The 19,749-nt window shown below is 39.3% G+C and overlaps 2 protein-coding genes across 8 annotated transcripts in view; both read left to right on the top strand.

Annotated features, from left to right (window-relative positions):
• Window positions 1–5,867, top strand: part of pcnx1 (pecanex 1) — a 35,631-nt gene extending 29,764 nt beyond the window's left edge. For 6 of the 7 annotated variants that reach the window (XM_042436912.1, XM_042436911.1, XM_042436910.1 and 3 more), the window contains 7 exons: window positions 40–190; window positions 280–510; window positions 590–864; window positions 1,761–1,939; window positions 2,371–2,804; window positions 4,098–4,238; window positions 4,587–5,867. In XM_042436912.1, coding sequence (XP_042292846.1) covers window positions 40–190; window positions 280–510; window positions 590–864; window positions 1,761–1,939; window positions 2,371–2,804; window positions 4,098–4,238; window positions 4,587–4,727 — 1,552 coding nt within the window. In that variant the 3' untranslated portion in view covers window positions 4,728–5,867. Of the gene's footprint in view, window positions 1–39; window positions 191–279; window positions 511–589; window positions 865–1,310; window positions 1,447–1,760; window positions 1,940–2,370; window positions 2,805–4,097; window positions 4,239–4,586 lie in introns of those variants that run through there. The other variant, XR_006100430.1, reaches the window with a different exon arrangement.
• Window positions 5,868–6,848: 981 nt separating this feature from the next.
• lgmn (legumain) lies at window positions 6,849–18,992 on the top strand. The gene is made up of 14 exons (XM_042436916.1): window positions 6,849–6,958; window positions 7,273–7,435; window positions 8,537–8,634; window positions 10,960–11,041; window positions 11,209–11,291; window positions 11,378–11,453; window positions 12,551–12,613; window positions 12,790–12,856; window positions 13,509–13,627; window positions 15,010–15,099; window positions 15,323–15,529; window positions 15,888–16,058; window positions 17,196–17,263; window positions 18,510–18,992. Exons 2-14 carry the CDS (start codon window positions 7,295–7,297, stop codon window positions 18,550–18,552), a joined length of 1,308 nt encoding a protein of 435 aa, XP_042292850.1. The 5' UTR covers window positions 6,849–6,958; window positions 7,273–7,294; the 3' UTR covers window positions 18,553–18,992.
• Window positions 18,993–19,749: the final 757 nt, after the last annotated feature.

Genomic DNA, 19,749 nt, shown 5'->3' with positions numbered 1-19,749 from the left:
CTTGAGTAATGATCATTCTATGTGTTCTGACTCTCACAGCAACCTGGAGTCTTTCCTTTACGGACTTCATGCGTTATTTAAAGGAGATTTCCGCATCTCTTCAGTGCGAGACGAGTGGATTTTCGCAGACATGGAACTGCTCAGGAAAGTTGTGGTGCCTGGAATCCGAATGTCTCTCAAATTACACCAGGTGAGCCTCTCCACACGAAACCTGCTCTTTCTCTCATTCTCATGGATCAACTTTGATCTGTAACAAAACGCCGCACCTCTCGTTATCAGGACCACTTCACGTCCCCCGATGAGTACGATGAACCGGCTGTTCTTTTCGAGGCCATCTCCTCCCACCAGCAGAACCTGGTCATCGCTCACGAGGGCGACCCAGCCTGGAGGAGCGCTGTGCTGTCTAACGCCCCGTCACTCCTCGCCCTGCGCCACGTACTCGACGAAGGCACCAATGAGTACAAAATTATTATGCTCAATCGACGATACCTCAGCTTCCGTGTCATCAAGGTAGGTGAAGCATTTGATTCATTGATTGTCACTGGTTGTAAGACAAATATCTAATGAGAACTTACTTCTCGTGCTGCAGGTGAATAAAGAATGTGTCCGAGGCCTTTGGGCAGGGCAGCAGCAGGAGTTGGTGTTCCTCAGAAACAGAAACCCGGAGCGCGGGAGCATCCAGAACGCCAAGCAGGCTCTGCGGAACATGATCAATTCTTCTTGTGACCAGCCCATCGGATATCCCATCTACGTATCTCCGCTGACCACCTCCTACTGCAACTCACACCCCCAGCTCGGACACATCCTGGGAGGTCCCATCAGCATCGGGAACATCCGCAACTTTGTTGTCAGCACCTGGCACAGGTTTGTGGTGATGTGTAGTTCAATAGTGTACTAGACTAATTTAGCTTTGCACTTCTATCTATTTTAATCCATGTGACAGATGAGGCAGGACTCGAAGCTTGCAATGCAGAACACTTAATTTCTTGATTTTGCAATTGATGTTTTAGTATGTTTGTGTTGTTTAAGCTTTGCAAAAGCTAGCACAAATACATCAAATTGTGTTTGGTAATTCAGTTAAATTGGATATCAAATGCACACACAACACGTGGCTGTAGTTATGTAAGAAACACGAGGATGGAGGCACCATATAGCCTCTCATTAAGGTGAAGTGATTGCACCTGAGTGGGGTGTTTTCTGTCTAGGCAGGTGTGCTTGTTTTGTTTCTCTTCCTGTCGGATGTGTAGTCAGGTGACCATTCTGAAGGAGACTTCTGACTCTATCCATTCTTCTTCCTTGTCAAAACCTAGTGTCCACGTTATCCACAATGCAACTCAACCGCCGACAGATCAGGCGGAGATTCGGGCGTGTTATTCTAGTAGCGGCTAATGTAGCCTCGAGCCTGCAAGCCTCAGGTAGAGATGAGGAGCAGGCTGCAAAAATCTGGTAACCTCATTTCTTTCTAACCTCACATCCACACCGTCACAGTTGTTTCTTTTTCAAACTTAGTAGTCTTCAGCCCCAACCGTCGCTCACTCAGGTGATTGATCAGACTGTGCACAGCTCAATCTGCAGCCACAATGCAGTAGCATTCCCTAAGACTGTTTGATGTGTAAAATAGGTGCACTTCCCCTTTAAAATCTACTGTCACATAAATGTTGGTATTATAGTAGTGATATTTTATGGCCTGTTGTTGATGTTGATGTTTTTACTTTTGGTTAATCTGACTCTTGTTCAATAATTTGTTTTTTCTCTTGCAGGTTACGGAAAGGCTGCGGTGCAGGCTGTAACAGCGGAGGGAACATCGAGGATTCAGATGCAGGGGGGCTGTCCTGTGGCAGTGGGAACGGGACCGGGGGCGAGTCCCAGCAGAGCTCAGCATCGCAGGGTGTAACTTCCGGACCTGTCCCTCCTCATTCGTATCAGCCGCACACTCTGGGTGAGAAATACTTTGCCTGTATCACATTTTACCATCTACACCATGTCATGATACCACTACGATGACAAATTAATCTGTTTTGGCTCAGTGAAACTCAGAAGGGTCCGTTTTCACAAGAGACTCCCTTTACAAATCTACATATATATGAATTTTGCAGGAAGTAAATTTAAATTTTGTTCAGGCACCACAGTGGCCTAGGGGTTGAAGTGTTGGCCATGAACTGCCACGTCCCCAGTTAGTGTTTCAATTCCTGTCATCTCTCTACTGTCCAATAAAAGCATTAAATACCCCCCAAAAATCTGAAGACAGGTGTATTTTTCCAGTTAAATTCCAACCTAGCATTGTTTTAAAAATGCCATAATGATTTGATGATGACGTTTTTACAAATTCAGCATGTTCTCCTCCTGTCCTCTCGTCCTTCTTGTGTCCAGGCACCAGTCAGAGTTCTCAGTCTGTTCAGTCTGGTTTGGTGCGCCACTCCCCTGCACGAGCCTCCGTTGCCAGCCAGTCGTCCTCTTACCGCTACAGCAGCAGCCGCCACTCCTCCCTGCGCACCTCCACCACAGGCCTGGAGCCCTGCCGACGTTCCTCCACCAGCCAGCTGTCTCTGCGCACGCTCCCCACCTCCCTGCAGCTCCGGCTGGGCTCCACCTCCGACCCGGCCGGACCCTCCGCCTCCCTTTCCAGCCACAGCATCCCTCCCTGCAAACGCCACACGCTGGTGGGCCTCCTGGGTAACGACGGCCTGTGCAGCACCGTGACCGATCCTCTCAGCCAGCAGCATCATCACCATCACCACCACCCACAACAACACAACCCCACCGTCTCCACCGTGCGCAGAGATGACATCTCCTACAGAGTGCAGGTTTGTAAAATTAAATAAAGCAAGAGTGAAATCATGTCCAGAAAACGAAAAGAGCACCGGCGTCCTTGGCAAGTGAAATTTAGCAGCAGATTTTCAGTGTCACGCATGAATCTACACCAACAAATAGAGAAAGGTGCCAAAGAACTTTCCATGTTTCTCAGTCTCTTGTTTGTATTCTGTTCTTCACTCCCACCTTAAGATTCAACCCACCTGTCAGTTCAGCCTGCTTGTCTCAAATCGTGAGCTCACTGACCGATACTGTAAACCTACTATAAAAATCAACAGCACTGTGGCCTTAAAAATAATATAATGTACATCAACCTCCACAATATTTAACTGTTAATACACCGTACAAGCATCTAAAAACAAATTTAACTTGTTAAACTTAAGGAATATGCAACTTAAATAATTAAAATTAGTAAGTCTAAGCTAGTGATGAAATATAAATCTACAAAAGAATTTAAACTCAATGTCATAATTTCAGGAGAATTTGTGTTTTTATGCATATAATATTACATCATGGCCATTTATATCATTTCAGAGTATGTCTACCTCCTCTTCAAACTCAAAACTGAAATTACATAACTGCTCCACTGAAATGATAATTTGTCACAAGAAGAACTCGTATCTCGATCTCTGGTTCCTTCCCTCAAGTTTCGCTGCTTCTTGTTACTTGAGCCTTCAAATAAAGGCAAGAATGACAGAAATAAACTTTAATATTATTATTAGTTTGGTGGCATTTTGCATTTTATTACATAGTTTACAGTTGAGATACAGACAAGAAACATGAGGAGAGAAAAGAGTGGTATGGCATGCATTAAAGGTTCCCATCAGAATCTAACTGGGGATATTTTGGTTATGTGGTATGTGTTGTAATCAATTCCAAGGAATTGGTAATGACTGTCTTGAGTAAGGTTTTTGTGACCCAGGACCTTACTCAAGACATGTCTTGAGTAAGGTCCTTGTGACCGAAACTTTGACACTTCTTAATAAATCAGTGCAGAGGTGAAAAGTGTGTGTGAATCGACTTTTTTTCTTTTGAATTGGATCTTTGGGGGGATTGATTCCCTGCAGCACAGGAGAGACTAAGCAAGTGGTGTGCATGTTGCCTTTTACACATGTGTCGTAACCACAAAGTAAACTTTTAAAAGACATCAATACTAACGAACGAGCCACCTGCACTTGTATCCGCTCCTCTGACTTTTGCATTTGCATGTCATTCATCTTTGAGTATTGATCCTTTGTGCTGCCGCAATATAAATTTCATCGTTGTTGTTCTGTTATGTCGCTCAGATTGTGGATGTGAGTCAGGTGCTGGAGACCATAAACTTATCGAAGCGTAAAGAGCTGCAGTGGCCTGACGAGACCGTAAGACTGAGGGCAGGACGGACCTGCTGGAGGGACTGGAACCCCATAGAGGGCATGGAAGGACATGTAAGATCAGCGTCAACAGATTGACCTCAGTTTACTCATAATGTATAGATAGTGTATGAGTTTTTTTTCTTATCGAAAGAGCCTATCTTGGCTATTTGCTCATTTCTGACTCACTATTACCAGTAAGTATGGCCAGCTTTAGATTTCAACATTCATTCAGTTCAACACACACACACACACACACATTCTCCAACCTCTTATGCTATAAATGTGATTTTGCAATAATGATCTCGTTTATATTTATGTCCTATTTTTTGGCCCATAACACCCTCTCTGACCTACTTGCTCTGTATTAAATGCTTCATAAATTTGATTGTAATGCTTCCTTTCATCTGTTGCCCTCTGCAGGTGATTCACCGGTGGGTGCCTTGTAGCCGAGACTCAGCCAGTCGCTCCCATATCGACAAGACCATCCTGCTGGTACAGGTGGATGATAAGCTAGTGCCCATTATTGAGACTGGAGTTATTGAGTTGGGTGCAGAGGTCTGAGACGAGCAAGCACACGTCACACGTTTAACACTTGGTGTGAAGACGAAGCCAGACCTCCCTGGCTTTCAGCAGGACGCGGGAACCTGCATACAAAAAAAAAAAGGAAACGGGAGCTCTCCCCCCTCCCCCGTTCCTTATCGCTGAGGGGGAAAGGAAGCCAGGGAAAAGTGCAAGCAGAGGCAGAGTATACATTCATCCAACATCCTTTACTGCATCGACGCACACCCACAGTATCTGCCTTGCTTTGCATCTTAGAAATGCTGCATGACAGTAAAAAAAAAAAAACCCTTAAGTTAAGTTAGTTCTTGCTACTGGTAATTACTTTCTATGCATTTCATTGACTTTTGTTGGCAATTCTGACAAAGCTGAGTGTAAAGAGTGTGTGGAGATTTTTTTGTGTGTTTTGTTTGTCTTTAAATAATTTTGCCAAATAAGCCTGGTATTGAATATCTGCCATTGGTTTCATACATGTGAAAAGCTTTTTTTTTTTTTTTTTTTCCCGCTGCCAAGACGACAGAGGAAGTTGTGGTGCAGAACAGACTGAAGTCAGAGACGTACCGGTGCTGCGCTCAACAGACTTCTCTGTTTCATTGTTGTCATTCCGTTCGGATTAGTTTGAAATTTGCAAGATTACTTTGCGCAAAGAAAACAGAACTTGCACTATAATTTTTTTTTTATTTACAGCGATGCACTACAATCTTTAGATAATATCACTTTTTATTTATTACAGACTTTGAATGGCCATGGTTACCGATGCCTTGGGAATGAAAAAAATGCAATCATCATTCTGTTTTCAGCCATTTTTATTTCACTATTTTATGTTTGATAAACTTGAAAGTAACTTTTTACTGTATATGATTATATATATATATATATCTATATATATATTTACACAAATATATATATATACAGTATATATATAATGTCAATGTATAAAAGATTTTGTTTTCAATATTTATTACTGTGAACATGGTATTTACACTTTGTTACTTTTTTTTTTCATTTTGGGACAAAGGTTAATGTGTTAAGGACCATTGGTTGAAAACAAGATGCCGAATTTTTGATGGACTGTTTCACTATTTAACTTAATTCTTTTCTATATTGAAAAATAAAAGTTTGATTTATTGCTGACATCTTTAATATTGCCTCCACTGATTGTTATTGATGAATTTCATTCATTCCTCCAAAATTCATTGAACTGAAAGTAAGTAAGTCAGCACTTAGAGGAAGCTTGGGTTCACATTTTGTGATGAGAAAGCTGAGTCATCAACAGAATGAGTAAAAACTAAATGTTGCATGAGTGAAGAAATGAGACTCGTGATCAGCAGGTGTGGTGAACCGGCACAGGTTTGTTTTTTGGGGTTTTTTCTGTGGTTTATAAGTCTGTTGTGTCAGAGAGTCATATGACAGGCCTTTACTGTGCCCACATTAACAGTTTATAAGGAGTTACACAACATGCTGCAAAACTGGTACCATCCACTGTTCATATGTGAATAATCTGCAACTCTGAAGAATTACTACATTCATATACAGCACATTATCGTACAGAAATCCATTTAAAACTGTTGCATGCATACATACTGGATATTTTATATGTTTGTGTTTTTAGCTTCTTATAATTTAAATGCTCTGTTTAAAAATCAATCTAAAACTCACAACTAGAGTTTTCCACACAGAAATATATTAATATTGTGCATTACTAGTCAACCCAGAACTTCTAACATCATGTTCAAAGACAATATTTGATTCCTCAGGGTAACAGTTTGCTCTGTCTGTATGACCTTACATTACACTCTTTTTTTATACCATTTTCATGCATACTTAACTTTAACAGGTAGTGTTCAGGTGTTACAGCTATTTTTTTCAGCATCAGATTAATGTTAGTGAAGGCAACAGGCATGTTTTTTTTTTTTAAATAAATAAATGCTTGATGTTATTGTTCATAGACAGACTTGTTTGCTCAGTAATGATAATCGACTGGAAGTCAAAAGTTTATCTAGTTTTTTACTTTCACCAGAAAACAGTCGAGATCAAGTTCATACATGTTGTTTTTCACCCACATGACTGTTTACAACTAAGCCCCGCCCACCAAGCTCTCTGATTGGCTGCTGCGGTGACATTCCTATCAACCGTTTTTTTCCCGACGTCACGTATAAATATCCCGGTGTTTCCTGACGAGGATGTACATGTAGTTCTCCGCTGTCTTCTACGTGCAACACAACAAACAAAAGGTAAAATATATATATATTTATTTTTTCCCACTGATATTAATTCTGAGTATGTTTTGATAGCTTTGTTTGAGCTTTTAAAGTTCACCGTTTTGTTTGTAGCTTGTTGTGCTGCCAGTTAGCCAAGTTAGCTTTCCCGGAATAGGATAGATATCATTATCATGTGACATAGAGGCGATCAGGTGGTGAGTTTGTGTTTTTTTTCTGTTTAGCTATCGTTATTTGTCGCTACCCGAAAGTTCAGCCAGTAAAGCTACCATTATTCTGGGAGGGGACGTGACGAGGAGAGGTATTAATTTACCCTTTCATCCATACAGGGCTCCCACAGAAGCCGAGGATATGTGTCGGTCAGTCCTCTTCGCCCTGCTCGGCCTGGGTCTCGGGCTTGTAAATTCATTTCCCACCGAGGAGCCAGACGGTGGAAAAAACTGGGTTGTTATTGTAGCCGGTTCCAACGGCTGGTACAACTACAGACACCAGGTGAGAGGTGTACAACAAAGAAACTACACGAAACCACACGAAACCTTTGCCACAATGTCATCTTATCATGTGCAAACTGTGCATGACTCTATTGTTTCCGTAATAATCCAGTATTGTTTTTGATAAGAGCACCTCAGATAAGAACATTTACTCAAGTATTGTGCTTAAGTGCAATATTGAGATTTGATGCTACTTTATACTTCCACTCTACTACATTTCAGAGGGACATATTGTACTTTCTACTCCACTACATTTATTTGACAGCTTTAGTTACTTTTCAGATGAAGATTTGACACAATGGATAATATAACAAGCTTTTAATATAAAATACAACACATTGTTAAAGATGAAACCAGTGGTTTCCACCCTTTTTGGCTTTTGACATCTTTATAAACAGCAGTGTGTAGTCGGGGTCACATTTCAGATGTCTGAGTTGTTAACAGCTCCACCAAATAGTGATTTTTTCCTCTAAATATCTCACATGGTTTCATTTCAATATTTCACCAAAAATCAAAGATTAGAGAAAAAGTCCAAAAACTGAAAACAGATTTGTGTATCAGAACTTTGTTTTTTCTTCTTTTCTCTCCCATTAATCATCTCATAACCCCTCAGATTTATCTGGTGACCCTTTTGGAGGGGCCTGACCCCTAGGTTGGGAACCACTGGACTAAACTAGCTAACTGTATATAAAGTAGTTCAAACTAGCTCCACCTCCAGCAGCTACAACAGTAACATGCTGCTTACACATTGATGCTTCAGTATTAATAATCTAATGATGTCATATATAATCATATATCAGTCAGAGGGACCAAAACACTACTTTTACTGCAATACTTTAACTACATCAAGCTGCTAATACTTATGTACTTTTATTTAAGTAGGATTTTTCATGCAGAACTTTACTTGTAATGGAGTATTTTTCCATTGCTGTATTGGTAAACTGAAGTAAAGGATCTGAATACTTCTTTCACAGCTGCAGATAAGCCACTTTCCCTTCATAATGTTTGTTTTCCCAGAGCTTCTCCAGTCTCAGAGACTAATGGTGATAATGTACTGCTGACCCGTACTCTCTCTCTTCCTCCCTCTCTTCCTCTCTCTCAGGCTGATGCTTGCCATGCCTACCAGATTGTCCACAAGAATGGCATCCCAGATGAGCAGATTGTGGTTATGATGTACGATGACTTGGCAAACAGTGAGGAGTGAGTTGACTTTTTTATGTTACTTTATCTCTGTGATACCAGGACTCCTTCTTCCCCATAAGTGTTCTAAAGCTCTACTGTAGTCACGTTCTGTTAGTTGACTTGGCTTTCTTTCCTTCCCCTTTACACGTTACACGAATGTGAAAATAAAGGTTATATATATTTATATATCCAACTCAGTTCCTAAACGCAGAGTTTTATATTTTTTATAAGTGTTTCGTAAATCACTAATACATGCTATGTTGCATGTTTCAGTTAAAAGCATACTTACAACTTTGCTCATTATTTACATGCTGCGTTACTGTTCTAAATAGCAAAATTTGAGGTGCTGTACAGACTTAAGCACTAAAGTTAATGAGTAATGATGACACTTATAATTTCCATGGGTCAGAGCATCAGAAAACATTTGAACTACATAAACTTAACAGAAGAACTGAAACAATTAGTCTATTAATTGATTATTCCACTGACAGAGAAATAATTTGCAATTATTTCTTAATTCTATAAGTTTTTTTTTTTTTTTTAACAAAATTGCTCAAACATTCCCTTATTTCCGCTTTTCTACATTGAGCAACAGCTGTTTTTCTTTGTTTCATGTGACAGTAGACTGAAAATGTAGGTTTAAGAGAGTTGGTCAGACAAAATGAAGCAATTTGATGACATCATCTTGGGCTTTAGAATATTTTTTTTCAGGCTTTTCTGATAGTTTTTGGACTTAATGATAAATCAGCGTATTGAGAAAATAAACATCAGATGAATTGATAGTCATTAGTTGCAGCCCTACTTCATAAAGAGCTGCTCGTCTGTAAGACACATATTAATTGCACTCTCATGTTGGCATTTCTCATGTCGCTGTGGCATGTCGTCCCTGCGTCCTTCATTTTCTGAGCAGCAGAATTCAAAGCAGGAAGCTCTGCAAACAAGATGAGTTAAAAAGAGAAAAGTCACAAGGAACTAATTTTGGTGCTCCTTCAGGGCTTTGAGTGCCCGGAGTTATATTACTGACATGGTTACTGGACAGAGGAGCAGTAGTGAAAGCGGATCCATCGGTTTCAGTCAGAATCAGGATCAATGTTAAGCCCTGACATGCACTGAGAAGCAAGAGTGTAAAACATACACACCCAGGTTCAGTTTTGACTTGTCAGTGTTGTTGTATGGAGAAGTTTATTGTATGTCTAGATTAAGGCTTATATAGAATTCAGAGGCAATAGGAGAAACATGTAAACTCTACATGTTGATTATCTCCAAATAGTTAACTAGAGATGCAAATAATAATTTTTCATCATCTGGTGATCTGTTAATTAGTTTTTCAATTACTCAGTAGTGAAAGATGCCCATCAGAGGTTCCTAGAGTCCAAGCTGACGTCTTCAAATGTCTTGTTTTGTCTGACCAACAGGCCAAAAACAAATATATTCAGTATGCAATGATATAAAACAGAGATATTGCAGCAAAACCTCATATTTGAGAAGCTGTAACAGGTGTATGTTTTCTTGACAAATGACAGATGGATGGAGATATAGATAGATAGATGGATAGATAACTTTTATTAATTCTAAAGAGAAATTAAAGTGTTACAGCAACCACTCAACAGAAATCAAAATAAAAAAACAATGAGATATGTAAAATAAATGCAATTAAAGGCTAAATTATATAAAATAACTACAATATACTGTTTTCAATATATATATTATAGTTATTATATTATTTGCAATATGTAAACAATTACTCTATTATGAAAGTTGTTGATTTATTTTTTTAGATGGAAGCTCATGTGAACAGTTTATTCACACTGCTGATTGATTGAATAGTAATGACCAGTGATCGGCTGAGGAACACTGCTGTTATTAACTTCAGTGTTGGGCGACGTGTCCACGTATCAAAACACCTCCACATAATGTAGGTCAAGTTTCTGAGACGAGTTATGCAACATTGATTGTTTTTATATCCGTTGGCTGACGTGATTATTGGCCTCGATTTGGATTCGAGGTTAATAACTAACTTGTATTAAAACAGTGCAGGCGAGAGTGCAGATGTTTTCTCAAATCAGCGGTGACACAATTACTAACAGCTGAAGCTTCTCCAGTATTCACTAGAGATGTTTCTCATTAAGTTCATGCGAAGGGCTTTCATGTTGAGAGTCGCAGCACGTGATTTTTTTTTTTGCAGTGAATGAGGAAAAACCTGAAGCGCTGTGGAGTTGTAACCAGTGTCTGACTGTCACCTGATCAGTAAATCATTCATCTGTCGCCCCGTCATCATGTAGAAGTGTTTTGTCAGCCGTTCGCACTTCCCTCTAATAATCTGAATCATATTGTTGTTCCCAGCAACCCCACCCCTGGAATATTGATCAACAGGCCAAATGGCACAGATGTGTACAAGGGAGTTCCTAAAGACTACACCGGGGAGGTGAGTGCTTCAGCGCAAATATTTGTACAAGAGTGCAAATCCATAGAATCTTTTATAACGGAGGAATCAGTGTTTTGCAGTTTGTTTGAAGAGACTTTGATGTTAAAAGCAAACTTTGTTTTTTAACCTGTGATTCATGCGCCGCACATCCTGGTTTTCTCCTGCAGGATGTCACCCCTGAAAACTTCCTGGCAGTGCTGAAGGGCGACTCTTCAAAAGTCAAAGGCGGCTCTGGAAAAGTGTTGAAGAGGCAAGTGATAAAAGGAATCTGAACAGCACATATCTGGTTTATAAAGTTTTTTTGTTTTTCTAAACTTGTTCTCTTTGTCTTTGCAGCGGGCCCAAAGATCACGTGTTTGTTTACTTCACTGATCACGGGGCCCCAGGCATTCTGGCCTTCCCTAATGATGATGTGAGCACTTTTTACTTCCTGCTCTCTCACGTTCACTCCTCCTGAACTTACTGAAACAGACACAGACAAGCCAGTTAGTTGTCATTTAAAAAAAATAAACCAGGAACCAACTCTTATGCTGTGTCAGATAAGCCCTGAGTGACTCAGATGTCTCTTGCCCAAGAATAGTTGTCTTTTTATATATATATATATATATATATATATATATTTGAATATCTTACCATATATAGACATTTTTCTCAATACTTCAAAGTAAACTGCACTTATATAGCTCTTTTCTAGTCTTCAACCACTCAAAGCGTTTTACAATACATGTCAACATTCACACTCCTACGCTGGTGGCAGAGGCTACCATGCAACGGATCTAATCTAAAGCTCATTCACACACACACATACACACACACCTGCAATTTGGGGTTCAGTATCTTGCCTTAGGACACTTCAACATGTGGACTGGAGGAAGTGGGGATCAAACCGCTGATCTTCCCGCTCTACCTCCTGAGTACCCCCCAAAGTAATCCAACAAGATAGCAAAACAATCACTGATAACCAAAATGATACCTTTTTTTTTTCAGGGCTGCAACTAATTTTTTGTTATCAGTTAATCTGTCGACGATTTTCTCGATTAAACGATAAGTTGTTTGGTCAATGAAATTTCAGAAAATGGTGAAAAATTTCCCAAAAGCCCGAGATACAGCCTAAAATGTCTTGTTTTGTCCCGACCTACAGTCCACAACGCCAAAGACATTCAGTTTACTGTGATAGTGACTTAAGGCCACCAGAAAATATTCACATTTAAGAAGCCGTAACCAGAAAATTCTGAGATTTTCTGTCGATGGAGTAATTGGTTAATCGACTAATCATTGCAACTATAATTTTTTTTTTAACACCACCAATGTTTCTGACCAGTTGGTATCCTGTGAGGATTCAATCACCTGCCAAGTATTTTTTGAAAGTGCCTGCCACTTTCTAAACAGTTTCCAAGGACAATTTCTCAGATGGTTCTGTGTAACAAACCATCTGGCGCGTCAGGTTATTACCTGCTCTGAAACTGTCAAATTAAAGTATTTTTGTTCTCTCTCTCTCTCTCTCTGCAGCTCCAAGTTGACGACCTCCAAACAACCATTAAATACATGCACACAAATAAGAAATACAAAAAGGTACGCATGCTGTTGTGTAATTTCTCAGGCCTACATGTATATACATGCCCTACAGTATGTGGGTGAGCAGTAAAATCCAATCAGCTGATTATGTTGCTGTGCAGGAAGATCAGATCATAACAGTTGTCTTGTTTTTCTGCCACACAACCTCCTTCCTCACACACACACACACACAGATGGTGTTCTACATCGAGGCGTGTGAGTCGGGATCAATGATGAACCACCTGCCTGCTAACATTGACGGTGAGTTGAAATGAATCTCATCAGGATGAGTCAACTTTCCAGTAAAACAGAGATAAGGGAACTTCAACGATCAATAAAAAGCTTCGGTCGATGAACTCTACGAAACCCTTTTTCATTCAGCAACAACATGAACTTGACTTTCCCTCGTGACAGTTTGACTTCACCCACATCTGATGTTGAATTTAAACACAACTATGAAGCACAATTTGTTTTGTAATAGTGGTGATATCGTGACTATAATACACTGAGGTCAGCACTGTTCGTGGACTTTACTTCAGTTTTTCACTCTTAGTCGTTTGTCACTTCTGCTCAGACTGTGAGGTCAGCATCATGGCTCGTGGTATTTTGTGAGCACAGTCACTGTGTCATGTGCTCGGCCTCATGTGATGAACATAACAGTCAGGACCTGTACAGGACGTGGATCAAGGTCCTGGTTTTATCATCTGTAACCAAAGACAGTTTTTACATCACATTTTGACACTTACAGTTTATAAACTCTTCATTAGAACTTCATTTGTTGTCTCTCAAGTGTTTTTTTTTTACCTGTTAGAGGCAGACATGTGAGTCATGTTTAGGTTTTCCTGCTTTAAAATGATCATTTCCTACTATACTTTTACACATTATAACCTGAGGATGTGTCCGTGTTTTTCAGTGTACGCCACCACAGCTGCCAACCCTCATGAGTCCTCTTACGCCTGCTACTATGACGAGAAGAGGGACACGTACCTGGGAGACTGGTACAGCGTTAACTGGATGGAGGACTCTGATGTGGTGAGTGATGTAATATTTTGCCACTTAATAAAGGCAGTAAGTTTAAAAGGAGTTTATCCCTGAATACACTGACATATTAATTAAATGACACGTTTTATAGTGACTGAACTTTACTGAGTTTTACTTTACTTACTTACTGAATTATACATGACTTACAATTTAACTTCCCTTCAAGTGCTTTCATCTCATTCTCTTTAAATGTCATCCTTTAAATGTTACCCTTGAACTGTTCGTACTTTCACTGTTTGCATGCAAACTGATAATTCAACTGCCTGCAGGGTTTAAACATGAAACTAGATGTTCAAATGCTTTCAGAAATAACACTTCAACAGACTTCAAATGCTTCCGTCTCTTCAGCTTCAACAGACACTTCGAACCCTTTCAGTGCTCCAACTTCAATTGCTTTCGAATACAAAGTTCCACATGCAAATAATTCAGATTTGAAACAATTTTAACTTGTTTACACTGTTTGTGGTTGCAGTTTCCAAAAAATATGAGCAATTTCAGCGAGCTAGCAACTGCATTTTCTTCATAAAACATTGTCTTTTCTAGTTACCTATATTTTTATGCAATTAATGGTAATTATACAACTGCTGACTGATATTATACAGTATAATTACAACTCTGAATATATGTGATACATAGGTTTATTTCCTGTGTACACCTGGAGTAAAATAAGCAGGAACAGGAAGTGGTGACGGTTATCATTTCCAAAATCAGTAGCAACGGTTTGTTTTTAACCAACAGGTTTAAGGTCTGAGGTTTGCATGAGCAGAGATACAATCTGTGTACTTACAGTATGCAAGAATAACAAAACAGAAACTTGAATTTCATCTACAGAACACTTTAATCATTTGTGATATACCATTCATAGTGTTTATAGTTGTGACCATAAAGTTCAATTTTGGTCACATCACTCCAAATGACACCGTCCCAGAGGTGTTGAGGCTTGTCTAGGTGCTGTAAGCGGGCTGTTTTGTGGCGCAGTAACAGCTTTTTTCTGGCAACTCGACCACGCAGCCCATTTTTATTCAAGTACCTCTTTTATTGTGCATCTTGAAATAGAAACACCACGTCTTTGCGGAGTAGCCTGTACTTCAGTTGAAGTTGCGCGTGGGTTTTTCATTGCAACGCGAACAAATTTCCTGGCAGTCGTGGCGGAAATTCAACCACCTTTTCTCTCAGGTCCCTTGATCAGGGCCATTTAGGTGATTTCAGTTATCATTATGATTTTAAAAAGGGTGCACACAATTATGTGAAAATAAATGGCTTCACCTGAACATTACCCCTAAATAAAAGAGAGGTTTTCAGCATGAATAGTCATATTTTCCAAAAAAATGGCCAATAATTGGTTGTGATGTTGTTTTTCATTGTGCTCTCAGGAGGACCTGTCAAAAGAAACCTTGCTAAAGCAGTTCAAGATCGTAAAGAGCCACACAAACACCAGCCACGTCCAGCAGTACGGAAACAAGGTGAGAGAAAAGAATGAACGCTGCTGAAAATGTAGAGTTATTTGAAATGAACAACCTGTTATGAACAAAATACTTTTTTTTTGTCTGTTTGCTGAGTTTCCAGCCAAGAAATATTTTGGGAGAGATACTGTTTTATTTCAAAGATGACTGGCAGAAAAGTGATGGTGGAGGGAAAAGGGTTTGGGTTCCTGTCCTTATCTAGAGTGTCTTACTTTCCCTACAGACTCTGGCCCACATGAAGGTCGTAGCATTTCAGGGAAACCACAAGGCAAACAGCCAGCCAGCTCCAATGACCCTGCAGCCAATTACAAACCTCGACCTGACCCCGAGCCCTGACGTTCCTCTGGCCATCCTCAAGAGGAAGATGATGGCCTCCAATGATATCACACGTGTAAGAGGGCTGCTGATGGAAATCAACGCTCACCTCAAGGTAAAGAATGGCAAAGCCTTCAGTGAGTTTTCCTTCTCAGGTATCTCTGTTTCAAGTCTATCTGGTGTTTTTAGCTGTGTGCAGAAGTTTGCATGTTTCCTGTCTGTTCTGTTAATGTCTGTTCAAGCGGGCCATGCAAATCAGATTCATCACAGGGTTGTGAGTGCACAAATGGAGAATTTACCATGACAGTTCCCACGTTGCAGATTTCTAAAAGTGTGCCAACATGTGTGTGTGTGTGTGTGTGTGTGTGTGTGTGTGTGTGTGTGTGTGTGTGTGTGTGTGTGTGTGTGTGTGTGTGTGTGTGTGTGTGTGTGTGTGTGTGTGTGTGTGTGTGTGTGTGTGTGTGTGTGTTCAGGTCAGAGAGATGATGGCTGAGACGATGCGCCAAGTTGTCGAGAAGGTGACCGGCGACAAGCTCAAGGCCGAGGAGATTCTCAACGAGAGAGCCGAACTGTCCCAGCATCAGTGTTACAAGGCTGCGGTTAACCACTACAAACACAACTGCTACAACTGGCACAAAACTGAGGTAGAGCTGCACGCAAGAATCTGCATATTTAAAGTGGGGCCACCCTGTCCAAATGTATAAAATTAATGGTTGATCGGTCACAGCTTTGGCAGGATTCATCTGTAGCTTCTAGTTGAAACTTACTCACATGACAAAGTGTCGGGTTTTTCTTCAAAAAGGGGAAATGCCAGATCTGTTTCACATGCTATTCATATGTTGGTGTCAGAAATTCACCCTTTTTGCATTCAGCTAACACTAAAGCAGAGAGACTGGCAGCAAGAGCAGAATAAACTCGACCTCTCGACTTCTTGACTTTATCACATGACCTGGATGATCATGAACGACAGAGGTGCAGGAAAAAGAAGTGTGAGAGAAATGTAGAGGATACAGATGCTCTGGTTGATCAGGCAGCAACCAGAATGACAATGACTGATAACTAAGCCCCGCCCTCCTTAGTTACTGTTGATATGCTTGTGAAACTTTATGTTCTAGCGTAGTACATTTGCAGTTGTTGTTTTTTTAAGCAATGGGTTAAAGATTTCACACAGAAGTTTAAAAAAAAGAAGGCAACCACAGATGTTTTTGGCGTCTGGAAGATATTAGAGCAGATAAACACACAGTTTCATCCATTTCTCACACTTTAACTCTTGTGTTTTTGATTTTTGTAAAGGCCCAAAAAAAAACACCACTCTCTAAAAGCTTTAAATGCCGTGCTCTTTCACCACTCCATACACGCCACTTTGATATGATATATAACCAAGTTAATCTTTTGTAGTTGTAATTTCATGTAACCTCTATGTGCTTTTATATTTAAATACATTTAAAAAAGTCAGAAAATATCCAGGATCAGAAAAGGAGATCATGAAATAGATGAGGCAAATAAATGCCCCACCTCCATCTGAGTTTCCTGTGACATGGCCTCATGTTACCGAGCAACCTTTTAATATAGAGACGAGAATTGAGATGTTTGTAAGACTTCAACACAGTATGTTCTTCTTGGGTATTTTCATGCTGCCGTTTGGTTTTTACTCTTTAAAATTTCCCCTTTTTTCTGGAACTGTTTGACATTTTGAATGGGCCACAAATACAGCTGGTAGAAATCATGTGAAACACAGACTGGGAAACATTTCTGACATATCATGTTCTCTTGTGTTTCAGTTTGAATACGCTCTGAGGCATCTGTACGCTCTGGTGAACATGTGTGAGAGAGGATACCCTGCAGAAAGGTACAGTCTACTTCCCTTTTTTTTTTTTTTTTAACCTCCCTATTTGTTGCATTTGTGGTTTTATCGTTCTGATGTGAGAGTAAAGGAGAAGAAGTAATCTGATTGTGGTGTGTTTCAGTTGGTCATAACTCTTTTTATATATTCAGTTTAATCTATATAAAACTAAATTTAATGTTAAAGGATATGACGTGGAGTATGAGCATGTTAATTTGCTCTGTGCTGAACCATTTTATGGCTCTGCACATTTGTTAACAATAAGAAAAATACAGAAAAACGCCAGCCATGTGCTTTAAATTGACACAGTGGGATATTCAGTTATTTCCACACCTGGAAGGTAAAGTCTGGTGACATTTATATTCTTGTATTTATGGGATTTGTTGATGATAACCAAAAGATAGATATAAAACATAAAACGTAGATTATTGCCAGCCTGATCCTTAAGGAAAAGCCGTTTATCATCATATTTGTTATTGTTTTAAGTACCAGGAGTGCTGCTTTTGTCCCTCAAACCACTGGTGCTCATGGAAGAGAATAATATCTAAGAGGAGCGGAAGAGTTATGACCAAAAAAAGGCATAAAAGTCTCTCTGTCTCCACACCCTAAACAAGGTGCAAGCTGACACGTGGGTGTGGGTTCTTGGGGGGTTTTTTAATGACTAGTCCACTGAAATAAAGGCCTTTTTATTTTTCAAACCTACCTTGAGTGCCTGGACCTGGATCTTTAATGCCTTTTTTTTTTTTTTTTGGGGTCATAATTCTTCAGCTCTTCTTCAATATTTGTTGTTTCTTTGAAATTGTAAGATAAGATAATACCATTCCAACAGGGGGAAGTTACGTGTCAGATCAGCAAAAAACAGACCAAAGAGCAAAGTTACAGATGCATTGACGAGAAAAGCTCCTAAAACTACAGTTAGACCATAAATAATATCAAAGTTTTGCATTAAAAACCACAAGTAGATCACTCTGTTTATGATGTATAAACATTATTACATTATATAAACATTTATTATGGCTTAGACAGACTCTTACAAGCTGCTTTTATGTAGCTTTGGTCATGGATCAAAAATGTTTGACCACTCTACACTGAATATCCTGTTTTTGAATTGTGTTCACTAGTCGCAGCCAAGCAGTCCGAATGTTTACCAAAACCTCAGTTAAACTAAGTTAAACTAATACAAAGTTCCAAGGCGCTATCCCCGTGAAGGTTTAAAAAGATAAACTAATATTTTTGTCTTGTGTCTCTGCAGAATCCAGTTGGCCATGGACTCAGAATGTCATTTCAGCAAGTAAACAGGATTTCTATAAATCCATTAAAGCCTCAGATCAATCTGGTTCTTCACGCAGGAAGACCCGAGCAGACGAGGCGTCTCTTTGCACTTCTTACCAATCAATCTGACGTGGAGTCAACGTTATTCTTTTATCAATACACTATAACTTTTTTTTTTTTTTTAAAGATTTGTGAAGTTTTTTTTGATTTTAGTGAGATTTTTTTTTACTTGTTTTTATGGTGAGTTGCACTATCACTGTGAATGGTTTGTGGATGATATTTTACTGCTTCTGATTCAAGATATATTGATGAAAATTTGCCCTCAGCTTTATTAGCAGCTCTCAGCTTTATGAATGTTTGATTGACATGTTAAGGGCAAACCACTAAACACTGAATGTTTGTTGATCCTGAAGAGACTTTGCTGTAATACAAGGATCTTGAAATAAAATCCAACAGACCAAAACTGCTACAAAATGACTCTTATTTTACCTCTGTTGATATTGAGTGTTTGTTTTTATTAACATTTAATGACTTGAATTTTTGTGAGAGATGATATTTAACATGGCTGTTGTTTAGCGTACATGTATTCTTTACATATAATAGTAGCCAGTCTTCAGAAGAGGATTAAAAATCTACCTAAAGTCTATTTTCCCACAATCAGAAACCAGTTATAGAGCGTAATAGAGACACAAACATCCCCTTTTACCATAAACTACTGTGAACTTCATGGGGATTATTTGTCACCTGTTACATTTTACAAGATATTTCTGTCTGAGAATCATTTAGTGCTGGGAAACTGAATTGTGTTTTGGGTCTTGACCACATTAAATTACCCGCTTCCCCCTTTTTTTATAGCACAAAGCCTTGATTATGTTTTAGTAAATGATATACTGAACATTTAAAAAGATCTGCAACAATATACAAAAAGGGACAAGACATTTACACTCATTGTATCAATGTTAAAAAGTTTCTGTTTGAGAATTTTGCCCAGTGTGAACATCAGAGACGTGAGAGACATGAATTTTCATCTAGTGATAAGATGTCTATTCACCAATGTTAGATAAAAAAAATAAGATTCATATTTTTCAGCTTTTCATTTAGCTTTTACACTTTATTTTAAAATATAGTAGACTGATTTTCAATAATAGATTGCAATCATGACTGCTACAAGCGTACAGCCTCGCTAGCAGCTCCGTAAGGCTGAAATACTCATTAAAAGA

The sequence above is a fragment of the Thunnus maccoyii genome, chromosome 16 (genome assembly GCF_910596095.1).
Source record: "Thunnus maccoyii chromosome 16, fThuMac1.1, whole genome shotgun sequence".
Taxonomy (NCBI): domain Eukaryota; kingdom Metazoa; phylum Chordata; class Actinopteri; order Scombriformes; family Scombridae; genus Thunnus; species Thunnus maccoyii.
Note: the sequence above shows the minus strand (reverse complement) of the source record. Positions and strands in the feature narration are given on the sequence as shown.